At 42.3% G+C, this 15,172-nt stretch overlaps 1 protein-coding gene across 4 annotated transcripts in view; it reads left to right on the top strand.

The window, feature by feature from the left end:
* Positions 1-11,072: 11,072 nt before the first annotated feature.
* The window catches only part of epb41l5 (erythrocyte membrane protein band 4.1 like 5), a 169,204-nt gene continuing 165,104 nt past the window's right edge, over positions 11,073-15,172 (top strand). For 2 of the 4 annotated variants that reach the window (XM_068034882.1, XM_068034883.1), the window contains exon 1: positions 11,073-11,524. In XM_068034882.1, the coding sequence (XP_067890983.1) occupies positions 11,345-11,524 (180 nt within the window). In that variant the 5' untranslated portion in view covers positions 11,073-11,344. The remainder of the gene's footprint in view (positions 11,525-15,172) is intronic. The other 2 variants (XM_068034884.1, XM_068034885.1) reach the window with 2 other exon arrangements.

Consider the following 15,172-nt stretch of genomic DNA (forward strand, 5'->3'; position numbering starts at 1 on the left):
AAGCTGTTCTTGTTCTTGCTCGTATTTCAGCCAGCGCAGACACGATGGGCCGAGCGGCCTCTTTCTATGCCATAAAAGTGCTATGATTCGGTGAGTTACTTGCTGCAAAATTCCTAGCCTCTAACCTGCTCTTGTAGTCACAGTATTGATATGGCTGTTCCATGGTACTGAACATTGTGTAATCATTTGCAAACATCCCCACCTCTGACCTTATGATGGAGGGAAGATCATTGATGAAATAGCTAAAGATGGTTGTTGCCCACCTGGAGAACCCTTTGACAGGAACAGTGCCACCTAGACCACCAAGATCACTCAGTCTTGGTGGGCAGGTTCTTCGAGGTCAGTGCCATAACTTTGCCATTGACCACAAAATCCAGATCATTATTTTTAATTTTCTGCTCCCTTGAAGGTGTTGACTCCCCGCCTAGAGTATTACTCCATGTGCTGTGGTCGCTCTTCAGTAGATCACCCCTGGCTGTTATTTACATGTGATCATTTACGGTAAGATTATTGACTACAAAGGAGGTCACAGCAAGCTGAATGCAGTCCTGGCCCATATATGGAGTTTTTTTGTTATTCTTTCATGGAATGTGGGCATTGCTGGCAAGGCCAGCATTTGTTGCCCATCCCTAATTGTCCTTGACAACAGAGTGGCTTGCTAGGCCATTTCAGAGGGCAATTAAGAGTCAATCACCTTGGGTTTGGAGTCACATGTAGGCCAAACCAGGTAAGGATGGCAGATTTCCTTCCCTGAAGGTTATTAGTGAACTAGGTGGGTTTTTACAACAATCGATGATAGTCTCAGTAAAGGTGCCATGAAACTAACTTTCAATTTCCAATTTTTGTTAAGTAGTTGGATTTAAATTCCACCAGTTGCTGGGACGGGATTTGAACCTCTGTCCCCAGGGCATTACTACTCCAGTGCCTTTAACACTGTGCCACAATCTTCCCTAACAAAGGGGCTACTGCAAAGTGATCCAGACTTGAAATCATACCTGAATTTCCTTTTCTGTAATCCAGGGACATTGTGGACAATTTTAATATTCCGACCACACCAGCACAGATCATTGAAGCTGAGATCTTCCTGATGTGTTTAGCTCAAAGATGGAGATTTTACCTCTACGCCCTTTGGCTGGGATTCTATTTCTATGATGCTATGAACTGTCCCTCCCACTGTTTACTATATCAGCACAGCAATGAGGTCACATCACAAGACCATGAGGCACCACACAAACAACGTGTAACCTTGGCTCCTCCACTGATCCTAACCAGTTACAAACATCCCCCACACCAGCAGAAAAAGAAATGAGTGAAAACTAAAATCAAACAATTACCATGGATTCAGTTGATAAAGGCATTGCTCACTGCAAAACTGATCAGATTTGATCCTTGATCTCTGCTGAGTGAGTTGATCTCAACAGATCACTCCTGATCTGTTGACCTGTAGATGGAAAGTGTGACAGCTTCAGAACAATTAGGCCAAGACTAAGTGTGGATAAGGTAGATCCTGAATTTTAAAATAGGGCAGAAGAGTCGAATCAGACATCATAATCTTGAACCAGTGAGCTATAGTTTTAGGACAGAAACGCGAAGGCAGTTCTTCACATGAAATGTGATAAAAGTCAGGAATAATAAAAATAAAAGGATAAAAACACTGGCATTTATATAGTGCCTTTCACAAGCAACGCACGTCCCAAAGCGCTTTGCAGCTAATCTTCCAGCTGGAGTGGTAGAGTTGCAGACCTCAGGGGCATTCAAAAAAATTGAATGAAAGGCTGGGAGAGTTATATATTAGAGGGATGGAGTCAGCTAAGCCTAATTTCCTTAGCTCATTTGTTACTATTATCTTATATTGTTACAAGTCTCATTCACACACACACACACACACACACATAATACAAACATACAGAAATAATACACACAATACAAACACACAAATATTACAATACAAACACACACAAACAAATAATACACCCAATACAAACACACACATACAAATACACACAATACAAACACAAACAAATAATACACCCAATACAAACACACAAATAATACAATACAAACACACACAAACAAATAATACACCCAATACAAACACACACAAATAATACACACAATACAAACACACAAATAATACAATACAAACACACACAAACAAATAATACACCCAATACAAACACACACACAAATACACACAATACATACACGCACACGCAAAAGTAATACACAAGCATACACACAAAATTATACATAGAATACAAAAACACAGACACAAATAATACACACAATACAAACATACGCACACATAAAAAATACATACTCAATACAAACACACACACACACACATACAACTTGCAGACATCTCTATCTAAAGTGAAGCATTGGCTGGGATTTTATCTAAGCAACGGGGGTCTCGACATCGAGAAAAAATGGCGCTAAGAACCCTGCGTTGCCCTTCTGTGGGAGGCCCGCTGAATCAAGTGCCAATTAGACACTTAACTGGACAGCGGCAGGCCTTCCACAGAATCAAGGACCCAGGTGATGGAAGTCCCACCCTCTGAGAGCATACAGCTAACCAGAAGCCGGCAGCTCTTTAACTGAGCTGCTGTCGGTGGAGCACCCACTCAAGGCCCAGGCGCGGTGCTGGACCCAGGCCCCCGGTAGATAAGAGCAGGTGGGTTCTTGTGGGGTGGGGATCATGGGGGAGGGATTGTAGGGAATCAGCCCGCACGGTTTTTCCTGACGTGCTTCCTGTGTGGCAACAGGACTGCCCGCCGCATGGCTAATTGCAGCGGCAGTGGGATGAGGCCCTTAATTGAGCATTAATTGCCCACTGAAGGGCCTCAATTGGCGGTGGGGTGCAAAGGGCGTTCACGGGCCTTCCCGCCCCAGACTTAACTTTGGCGGAGGTAGGAAAGTGGCAGGATCCCCCCCGCACCACCATCTCACCCGATTATATGCTCTTCCTGCCTCCAAACCAGCCACAGGGGGGCATAAAATTCCCCTCATTGCCTCTTATAGAGAAAGAATGCAGCCAATTGGTGAGAATGCCATAATGAGCCAAGATTACAAAATTCCCACAACATAAAAAAGCATGTCTGAACTCACAAATTATTCTGTACATTGTAGAACTTTCTTCAAGTTGCCTTCTTCCCCAAACACTGGGTGGGATCCATACCACATATGAATTATGAGAAAATATTTTGAATTCCAGAGAATAAAAGCGCCAAGGCTTAAACTAAGTAAAAAAAATCGAGGGGGTTAAATGGAGCTGCAATCCAATTGCCTTCACTTCAGTAATAGTTTATAGTTTGAGCACTAATACAATACGATACCTTTATATATAGAAAAAAATCCGAACACATCAATGTAAAATCTAGAATTGCAGATACTTTGTTTTCTGTTTTTCTTTCACACTTATCTTCATTTACATCTCCTGTAAGAGACCTTTTATGTTCACCTGAGAGGGCAGACAGGGCCTCGGTTTAATGTCTCGTAAGACGGCACCTCCAACAGTGCAGCATTTGCTCACTGCTGCACTGGAGTGTAGGCCAAGATTTTGTACTCCATTTTTGATGAAGTAACTGAGAAGGTTGATGAAGTGAAAGCAAAGGATGTTGTCTATATGGATCTTAAGAAAGCATTTGTTGAGGTACCACATAAAAGGCTGGTTAACAAAATTCAGACTCATGGAATAGGGGGTCAGTGCTAGCTGGTAAAAAGACATCTGGCTTAAGGACAGAAAACAGCGAGTCGTGGTTAAATGGTTGTTTTTCAGACTGGAGGCTGGGAGACAGTGGTGTACCCCAAGGGTCAGTGCTGGGAACCCTAATTTTTTTGATATATATAAATGACTTGGATATTGGAATACAGAGTAAAATTTCAAAATTTGCCCGTGATTCCAAAGTTGGAGGTGTGGCAGGCAGTAAGGATGATACAAATCGATTGTAACTGGACATAGATAGGCTAACAGAATGAGAAGACAAGTGGCAGATGGAATCTAATACAGAGAAGTATGAGGTGATACATTTTGGCAGAAGGGATAGGGAGAGGCAATATCGACTTAATGGCACAGTTCTAAAGAGTGGACAGGGACAGAGGGGCCTGAGGATTCATGTGCATAGATCTTTGAAGGTGGTGGAATATATTGAGAATATATTGTGGTTCGCAAAGCATATGGGAATTTGGGTTTCATGAATAGAAGTAGTAGGGAAGTTATGCTGAATTTTTATAAAGCTCTGGTTAGGCCACAACTAGAGTATTGCGCCCAGTTCTAGTCACGACACTTCAGGAAGGATGTGAGGGTCCTTGAGAGGTTGCAGAGGAGATTTACCAGAATGGTTCCAGGATGAGGGATTTTAGCTACAGGGTTAGGTTGGGGAAGCTGGGGTTGTTCTCCTTGGAATAAAGGAGATGAGGTGGGTATTTGTTAGAGGTGTACAGGATTATGATAGGTTTAGATGAGGGAGACAAAGAAAAGCTGTTCCCATTAGATAATGGTACAAGGACTAGGAAACACAGATTTAAGGCTTAGGTGAGAGATACAGGGGGATGTGAGGTAGAACTTGTTTGTGCAGCGAGTGGTAATGACCTGAAACTTGCTGCCCACGAGGGTGGTGGAAGTGGAGAGTATGAATGATTTCAAAAGGAGGTTGAATGGGTACTTGAGGGAAATAAGCTTGCAGGGCTATGGGGATAGAGCAGGAGAATGGGATTACTGGATCGCTTCACAGAAAGCTGTCATGTTCTTGATGGGCCAATGACCTTCTGTGCTGTAATGACTCTAAAGTGAGACGTGAACCTTACAACTTAAAGGCAAGAGTGCTACCAATGAACCACCTCTGGCACTATGGCTCTGCCACCTGCTATCTCGACTCACACATGCAGCAAACCATGGTACTCTACCCCAGCTGGGAGTTAGTGTCTTCAGGAACAGGAAAAAAGGAAAAAACTTGCAATTATATGTTTAGTTTAGAGATACAGCACTGAAACAGGCCTTTCGGCCCACTGAGTCTGTGCCGACCATCAACCACCCATTTATACTAATCCTACACTAATCCCATATTCCTACCACATCCCCACCTGTCCCTATATTTCCCTATCACCTACCTATACTAGGGGCAATTTATAATGGCCAATTTACCTACCAACCTGCAAGTCTTTTGGTTTGTGGGAGGAAACTGGAGCACCCGGAGAAAACCCACGCAGACACAGGGAGAACTTGCAAACTCCACACAGGCAGTACCCAGAATTGAACCCGGGTCGCTGGAGCTGTGAGGCTGTGGTGCTAACCACTGCGCCACTGTGCCGCCCTTATAATACCTTATTGCATCCTTAGGAACATTCCTAAGTGTTTTGCAACAATGGATTATTATTGAAGTGTAGCTTTTGTTGTTGTGTCATCAAAGCAGCTACTAGCTCATGCATAAAAAGATCCCACAACTCGTAAATCAATGAGTGATCAGATAAGCTGTTCTGGTGGTGTTGCTTGAGGGCTGAATGGTGATCAGAGCACGGGAGAACTTTGTGCTCTGCTTTGAATTGTGTCAGGGGATCTTTTATCTGCCCTTGAACAGGCAGACCAAGCCTTGGTTTAATATCTCATTCAGAAGAACTGACACTACTGCGCTGAAGTGGCAGCCTCCAGACCTCAAGTCTGTAGTGAACTCCCAACCCTCTGACTCAGAGAAGAGAATGTTACTGAGCCAAGGGAAGAAAACTGTAGAAAATCAAAAGAACATGATGAATGTCAGCTTCATGGCTGACAGGAATCTACCTGACATCCTATGTGCCTGCCCAAGATAGAAGTAAAGGTTATGAAGGAGTCCAGTGCACAGAAGCACTAATAGGTGGTGCCACAGCATGCAGGCTCAATCTTCCATTCTGGTGTTATTGATCATGGTTTTCAATGGCAGTTGTAGGCCCCATACTATGGAGCCTCAAGGGCCACATATAAAGTTTAAATCCATTTATTTTCAGATATCTAGAGTTATTATTTGCTGTTCTGATTTAAGATTTATCCACTAATAGCAGCATGGGAACATAAGCCTTTTCCATCTTTCCATTAAGATCATGGTTGATCTGTACATCAACCTCATTTACTCAACTTTGTTCTATCTCCCTTGATACCTTTACCCAAAAAAAATCTATTAATCTCAGACACAAAAACAAGAAATGCTGGATTCACTCAGCAGGTCTGGCAGCATCTATTAATCTCAGTCTTGAAAGCTTCAGTTGACCCAAATTCCACAGCCTTTTCTGACAAATAAGTCATTAAAATTACCATTTTCAGAAAGAAATACTATATAAGTGCAAGTAAGACTGAATTGCTTGGGTTTTCAGGGATGGGCTTGGAGATACATGAGGCCCAGTGTCTACACGTCGGAACCTCCAGGTCTACGTGAAGATGCTGAGTGGAGCCCATGGAAAAGGGACATGGAAAGGGAAATCTCCAAGGCAACCTTCAGAGTGGCTGGATTTAGTAATGTGCTAGTGCCCTGGCCTCCATCAGTCACTTGCAGTGTGTGGGAACTTCAAAGTAAATTTGCTAGGCTGACTGCTGCGAAGGCCTGGTCCAAAATAGATCCTGCTGACTGACTCAATGAATCTGACCATGCAAACCCTACACAACCAAAACCGACAGTCCTAACACAACCACTATACCTAGCATAAGAACAAGTAGTATTACAGTAAACATGTTTCAAAACACCAGCGAGGGGGAGAGAGTGGGGACTTGGAAGGTCCAACGAGCATCAGCAGCAAAACACTGAAAAGTGTCAATGATAGTGAGTGTTCATTTGTATCAATGTTTGTGCAGTGCTGACAGTTTGCCGCTGTTAGTGTGGATTTTGTTTTTATTTCGCTTGCATTCCAATTTGCTGCTGGTGTGTGGAATTTTGAAAAAATAAATTGATAGTACATTATAATTATATAACTGAGTTTGGGTATTATTTACAGTACACATTAAAAGTAGCATTTTAAAATGTCAAGTCTGCATAGTGCTAAGTTGTCTGGGAAAGCTTATAAAAAGTTAGAAAATGCTGGAAAGACACAGGAGGTATTATCTTCTTTTTACATAGAATTGTGAGCTATCTCACCACATTTACATTGCTAATCGAATTTACATTTATCTCTCCCCCAAAAAGCTGTTGAGGCTAAACCAATTGAAAAGTTTGAAATTGGGATTGAGAGATTTTAAGGGTATAAAGGGATATAGTACCAAGGTGTGGAACTGTAGTTAAGGTTAAGGTACAGAGCAGCCATGATCTAATTAAATGGCGGTGCAGGTTTGAGGGGCTGAATGGCCTACTCCTATTCTTATGTTCCACCTCACAATGTCAGACTTTATTTTTATGTTTTTGGTGCTTGTATATTTCCAGTATTATAATTTTGCTTCTGCTGGGAGTGTTAAATACCAACTGCTTATTAACTTGCATTGTCTTTGGCTCCCCAACACCAACCCCCTCCCATAGCCATGCTCGCCTTTGGTATCTGCCTTCAGTTACCATGGCCGCGCACTCTGGCATTCCCTCCATAAATCTTCCAATTTCTTCTTGTTTAAGACCCTCTGTAAAGCCCACCTCTTTGGCCAGGCTTTTGGCCATCCAAATATCTCCTTCCTTGGTTCAACTTTTCATTTCTTTTCTTTACGCAATTGTGAAGTGCCTTGGGGTGCTTTTTCTAAATTAAAGGCACTATGCAAATGCAAGTTCTTGTTGTTAACTGCAACTAAATCACGCAATTAGTGTTGGGTGGGATGTCAAATGTCAACAAATTATCTTGGCACTGGTCTAAGAAAGGACCAACGTTCTGCTGCACTTTTCATCTCTACTCCGACAAACTCATCATCTTTTCAGTGTGGGACTGCACCTGTACTTCATGGCTGACCAGCTACTGAAAACGCCAACCTTTTTTGCTATGGAATTGCTTTGCTTCCACAGGGGTACAGTAACGTAGTGGTTATATTACTGGACTAGTATTCTAGAGGCCTAAGTATGAGTTCAAATTCCACCACAGTAGCTGGGGAATATAAATTTAATTTAATGAAATAAACCTGGAATAAAAATCTACTACCTGGAATGGTGACCATGAAACTATTGAATTGTTGTAATGAGCTATCTGGCTCACGAATGTCCTTTAGAAAAGGAAATCTGCTGTCCATACCAATGTGACCTAGTGACAACTCCAGACCCACGGTATTGTGGTTGCCTCTGAAATGACCCAGCAAGTCAGCCACTTGTATTTAAGAAGGCAGCCCACTGGCACCTTCCAAGGGCAATTAGGGATAGGAAATAAATGCTGGCCTTGCCAGCAATGCCCGCATTCCATGAATAAATAAAAAAAAATCCACTATGCTAATGCTGTGAATCCATCCCCTGTACAGGGTGGCAGCACTGAAGTGCCTGTATACGTTGGGTGCGTATTATGGATGGACATTTAATGCTGAGGAAGATACAGGGCCATAGGAAAAAAAAAGTCATGGTATTTCGATTGCTCTATAGACAGGATGGGCCTTATGGCTATGCTGTAAACTTCATTGGTCTAAAGCCACCACTACCATTTTAATGTACTGTGCTTGCTGACCTCCTGCATGTGCAATTACTTCCAATTTGTGTTCATGATTTTAGATTACTAATCATATATCTTCTCTGATGTCAGGGGAATGTCCACACAGGGCAGCATTGCTACCTTGTACAGTGAGCTTAGAGCTCAGTCCACCACTGACTGGTATAAAATCATGAGAAGCAATTTCTAGAGACGCTGTCTCTGGCAATTCACATTTACTGGCAGTGTCATTTTTCTCTCTGTATATATCTGCCCCATTTGGACACCATCTCTAGGCTTCAGAGCCTCCAAACTATTGGTAATTTTAATGAGTCTGATAAGCAGTGAACATTCAATGAGCCAAGCCAGCTGATCAATCATTGACAGCAATCTGATGTGCTGCAGACCTGCCTGCATCAGGCATCAGATTACCAGGTCAGCCGCAGATGACTAATTTGCTTTCATTATCCCATCATCAGGCCTGTCAAATTATAGCAGGTTTGATCCCAAAGAGACCTTTATTTACTAGCCAAGGAAGATAGACACAGTCTATAGATACATTGTCTTGGAACCCACCCTATTTTGACAGCAGTGCCAGAGAACTCTCCCTGAATGGCATGGAAAGCAGAACAAGCCTTCAGACCATCCATTTGCCCCCGCTAGCATCTCTGGGAGAAACCAGCTCGGGAGGTGAGCTGCTGTGCAGTTTACAGTATGATTCCAATTATGCTGACACCTAGGGTTGCCAACCTTCCAGGATTGGTCTGGAGTCTCCAGGATCTGAAGATTAATCGCCACGACCCCGTTGTAAGAAAAATTATTCGAACATTAAAAAAAGGATTTAAAATTTTTTTCCTTGAACACTTCTGTTTATGAGTTACGAAAATATTGAAGATGGGGGAAAGGGCTGCTTGATTGACAGTCAAAAATCATCAAATGGATAATGAAGAGTCTTTTCAGTTTCCAACTGGCATAGACAATAGGTGTGACAGGAGGATGGACATGTTGAGTGACCAATGGCAACAGTGTGGGGGCAGGGCAATTAGAGGCAGGAGGTCCTGTGATGAAACCTCGAGAATACGTTCAACCAGAACTGACAACTTTACTGGCAGTTCTGATGTCAATGAATTGTGACCTGGGAAGTCAAAAAAAGACTTGCATTTTTATAGCACCTTTCATGACTTCAGGCTGTCCCAAGTGCTTTACAGACAATGAAGTACTTTTGAACTGTAGTCACTGCTGTAATGTAGGAAACATGGTGGCCAATTTGCGCACAGCAAGCTCACACAAACAGCAATGTGATAATGACCAGATAATCTGTTCTTGTCTTGTTGATTGAGAGATAAATATTGATCTGGACACCGGGGAGAACTGCCCTGCTCTTCTTTGAAAGAGTGCCATGGGATCTTTTACATCCACCTTAAGAGAGCAGACAGGATCTGGGTTTAATATCTCATCCATAAGACGACATCTCCGACAGTGCAGCACTCCCTCAGTACTACAATAGAGCCTAGATACTTGTGCTTTCTGTTTTAACAGCACCCACCTCTCCTGGTGGGGCTGCGGTGCGGCCTGTGCTGTGGGCACTCTCATTGCGCCTCCTGCCTGAGGAGCCCGCCTGGACTGCGAACATGGAAGTGGCCATTTAGAAGCCTGCCTCATGTAAAGTTGCGCCGGCGGGCACATGGTCCCGACATCAGGTTCCTCATGCCCATGAGTAATAATTCAGCCCTGTGTGCATTGGTGGCCATAATGAAGGGTTGCAGCTCCATGAATCATGATACCCAAAGCTTCGGATGCACTGAAATATGAACTACTTCCTAAATTAATACAATAAAAACAGAAAATTTTGGAAATACTCAGCAAGTCTGGCAGCATCTGTGGAGAGAGAGTTAACGTTTCAGGTCAGTGACCTTTCATCAGAACATTAAATTAACATACCTGGAGCAGAGATAGGGCTCAAAAGCTGAGGCTGAAATTATCATTGCACACAATTGATCAGCTTTGATATGTTCCTAATGGAAAAACTGCAGTGTGTAGTGAATGGTGATTTTTTGTTGTTGCCATTTTACATTCGAACTGTGTACCCCTCTCTATCTATAGTTATAGCCAAAACACATTGCAATCAGGTTGCAAACTCATTTGGCAACAGTGTTTATTCTCCAGATAGACAGGCCCCAAAATCTGTAACATCCTGCAAATTCCAAGCGAATGAATGTAACGCTTGGTCGCTCTGTTAGGGTTAACTCATGAACACAAAGCCTCGTCGAATTGCAAAGGGTCTTTGAAGCGCAAAATCGATTAATAACGAAACAGAAATCAATATTGCAGAAAACACACATAAATAAAAACCTCGGTCAGGATACTTTAATAAGCAAAAGCATAAAAGCACTTCATCCTTGAAGGCTAGCAATAAGATCCAGGTTATATCGCTGCGCCTTTGATATTTCAGTGAGTGTGGCAAGTTGCTCAGTGTTGGATTGGGAGATAAAAGCGATTCCTTCTTGTATCCCTAAATCCTGCAGGTTGGAGGAGGCTGACGCCATTTCCTGGGCTGGATTGACGCATGCTCGGAGCTGGAAGGATTTGGTTAATTTCAGTGTCGGGATTGCATGTGTGTTTCACTCCTGGTGCAGTGCTGGAGTAGCAGAGAGTCTGCTCTTGCTGCTGGTTACTTTGTAGTTCTGATCTGATACCCTTTCTCTCCTTCCTTGTTTCTGTGTCTGCCCGTCTCTCTCCTCCTAGCGATCAGGGGGAGGAGGAGGAGGAGGAGGAGGAGGGAGAGAGAGGGAAGGAAAAAATGTTGGGTTTCCTTCGGCGGACTCTTGGGCGCCGCACGGTGCGCCGACACGCGGATAAGGAAAAGCAAAGGGAAGCGCAGAGATCAGGAACCCACATCCCAGCGGCCGGAGACTCCAGATCCATCATCACCTGCAGGGTCTCTCTGCTGGACGGTAGCGATGTCAGCGTCGATCTACCGGTAGGAGAAGTGCTTTTCTGTTTGTTTGTTACATATAATTCCATTGCAATTCATACCTCTTTCACATCAGTTTGGATCATTTACATTTCAGGATCTTACTGGTTAGTAGGGTCTCAAAATTAATCCTGGGCTTGCTTTCTGTTTGAAGGAGGCGAGATAAAGATTAAAATATTCATTTAAATTTCTTCCAATACTACGTCGTAGGTGCAAAACTTCCCTTGACTGTAAATTTCAAACATTGCGACTAATGTGTATGTGTTTCCTATTTATGAAGATAACGCGTGCCCTGGACACACCTGGCGTCATTGCTTCATAACCTGCTTATTCCATCCCCTCGCCTCAATATAAGACTTTGAGCCACAGGAGGCTATAGATTAGGTCATGTAATTTCGTGTGGGTAGTGCTTCCACCACAAGTCTCTTGGGTTTCAGTAGACCCAGACTAGTGATGAAAGTTTCTTGCTCCAGTATCAACATTTTGCTTTTTTTTTAAAAAAAGCCCAGGGGTTTGGAAAAGCCAGATTCTGAGCCCTGTCAAATTAATTACCTATCTTCAATAATACCAAAATCACTATAATCGTGGAGGGAAGGGCAATCTACTTTTTAAGGACCACATTGATTAGGTACTAGGTAAAAAGAAAACGAGTACTGAAAATGTGAAATAAAAACAGAGCATGTTGAATGCAGAGAGCAGACCAGTTTCCGTTGAGTGTGATATGATATTTATTTTCTCAGTTCTGACTAGATGTTCTTGGTTGCACTACATAAATTCCCATTTTAATACATTAGCTACTGTAAACCAGGTGGACCACAAAACATTTCTATCAATAGCACTCGAGTCAGAAGGTTGCAGGTTTCAGTGCATAATGCCAGCTGACATTCAATGCAGCGTTGAATGCAGGGAGTGCTGCATTGTTGGAGGTACTGTCTCTTGGATGGGAGGTTAAATTTGAGCCCCATCTGCATGCTTGGGTGGAGGTAGAAAGAAATCACATGACTCTATATTTAAAGAGCAGGCTGCTCATTGATTAGCTCCCTCAACCAACATCACCAAAAGCAGAGTAAAGAACCATAAGGAGTTACAACCAGGAAGAGGCCATTCAGTCCATCATCTTTATGCTGTCTTTTTGGCTAAAGCAATCCAAAACTAATCCACTGCCCTGCTATTGCTGCCCATTGTCTGCATTAAATGTTTATCTACTCTTCCATTCATATATGCAATGGTCTCTGCTTCAACTACTTCTATGTTTCGACAACCCTGCATAATTCAATTTCTCATAACCTCTCTTCACTTTCTTTAAATTGATAACTCCATTGTCACTAACACTCCAACCAGAAGATTTAGTCTTTCTTTCTCTCTTCATCCTATCAAAGTTTATCATGTTTAAAACATCTGTTTAATCTCCTCTTCGCTCTCTCTGCTCAAGTTGGAAATGGTGCCAGTATCTCAAGTCCCTCCCCATAACTATAGTCTTGCATCCCTGATGTCATTCAGTGAATCCGTGCTGTATGCTTTTAATATCCTTTCTATAAAACTGCACGTGGAGATTGTGGACTAATCATGATCTGCCCACTTTTTTTTGCTACATGTACCATGTGACTAGTTCATGGTACATCCCAAAGCACTTAAAACCCATGTAAATGCAAGTTCTTTCACTTTTCCCACATGTATTTGCCTGTTGTCATTATTCTGGTCAGTTCTACCAGCACACGGTCCATCATCTCAGCGTTAGCTTTTTGCACTTTCTCATTCAGTGCAAATACCCAAATATGTAAATCCATCACAGTCAGGGCCACATTAGTTTTGAATCAACCAAGGATTCAAGCTCCATGCTCCTATCTCTTGGCCATCTGTTAAATCCACTTTGGTTATATTTCACTGTGCTGTTAATTGTTTAACTACTTGCCTCTTGAGGTCCTAGATGCCTGCTCGATGTACATGTGTAGCCGTTTTGTGATGCTGTCTCCCTGACTTAAATTCATAAATACACAGCACTCCGTTCTTGACTTGTGGTTAATCAAACCAGTAAATTCTCTGCTTCACTCATGGTCAGTGCAATAAATTAGTGGTTAGTTGTGTTTGATTCTTTTCATTTGAAGATCATAAATGTTCAACAATCGATTTGTTATCTGGTGATGCAACACATTACTTTACAATTGAGCTCAAGGCTATCAATAGATTGCCATCGCTAATTAATCAGATTACAGATTTTGTTGATCTGTTTGCTATTCACTAGTTAGCTGCGCTCTTAATATATATTCTACATATTAAGTGACTTCCTTTTGTCACTTGTCCTCTGTTCTTCCATGAGCTAGTTTCTCGAATTTAATACCTTCTTACTCTGCCTGGTGTTAGATTCTGCTCCATCTGCGTTCTCTTCCTTTAGTCCCTCAAGATTGTACTACATGGCTGAGTGGTAGCACTAGCCTTTCTGTCAGAAGATTGTAGGTTCAAGCCCCATTGCAGAACTTGAGCACATAATTTACGGTGATACATCAGTGCAGTACTGAATGAGTGCTGCATTGTCCGAGGTGTTGGATAAGATGTTAAACTGAGGCCCTAGTCTGCTCTTTCAGGTGGATTAAAAGGTTCCATGGCAGTAATGGAAGAAGAGAAGAGGAGTTATACTGATGTTCTGATCAATGTTTAACCTTCAAATCGACATTATTAAAACTGATTAACTGAATACTTATCTCAGTTGTTTGCCCTTTGTGGGACTTTGCTGTGTACAGATTTGTTGCAGCACTTGAGATACCCTTTATGTACTGCAGCAACCTGAGCTGCATGTTATTGCAAGTACACTCACCAATGAAGGAATACCTCACTATTTTGCTCAATATTGATCTCATTTGCTGTACTCATTGCCAACGGTCATTGTGATAGCTTCAATTTATTGTCAATCAGAACCTCCAGGGCTGTTTCATTTTCTCTGCACGTTATTTCTTTCCATTTAAGTAATAGCCCCTTCCTGCATTTTTCCCTTGTCCCCAGATGGAGTTCTTCACATTTCTATACATTGATTTTTCATCTGTCACTTGTCTGCCCTTTCCCAAGTATATTCAAATCCTCCTATAACTCTGTTCAGCTTTGGGGTATCCTTTATTAGTTTTACTTCTGGTCTGAAAATGGCTTGATTTTTAAAATTCTCATCCTTGTTTTCAAATCCCTTCATCGCCTTGCTTTTGGTTACCTGTCCTAATAACTCCTTATGTGGCTCTGTGTCAAATTTTGTTTGATGCTCCTGTGAAGCGCATTGGAATGTTCTACTATGTTCAAGGCCCTAATATAAGTACACGTTGTTGTATGATCAAATTTAGCCACTGTACTAGTGATTCTAGGCTCCAGATCACTTATGAAGATATTGTACAAAAGAGGTCCCAAAACAAAACCCTTTGGTAACAGTCTCCCAGGCTGATGACAATACCTGTACTACCATTCCTGGGTTCTATTGGTAAACCAATTATATATCCATTGTGAAATATTTCTGCACATTTCTACTTTCTAAGTTTTCACTACCAGCCTTTCCAGAGGGACTGTATCAAAAGCCTTCCTGATATCCATAGTACACCACATCCACTACCTTGCCTCTATCAAGCTCCTTTGTAGCACCCAAAAATAAAATCAGGTAATTGCATTGTCAAGACCTCC

The sequence above is a fragment of the Heterodontus francisci genome, chromosome 7 (genome assembly GCF_036365525.1).
Source record: "Heterodontus francisci isolate sHetFra1 chromosome 7, sHetFra1.hap1, whole genome shotgun sequence".
NCBI lineage: Eukaryota > Metazoa > Chordata > Chondrichthyes > Heterodontiformes > Heterodontidae > Heterodontus > Heterodontus francisci.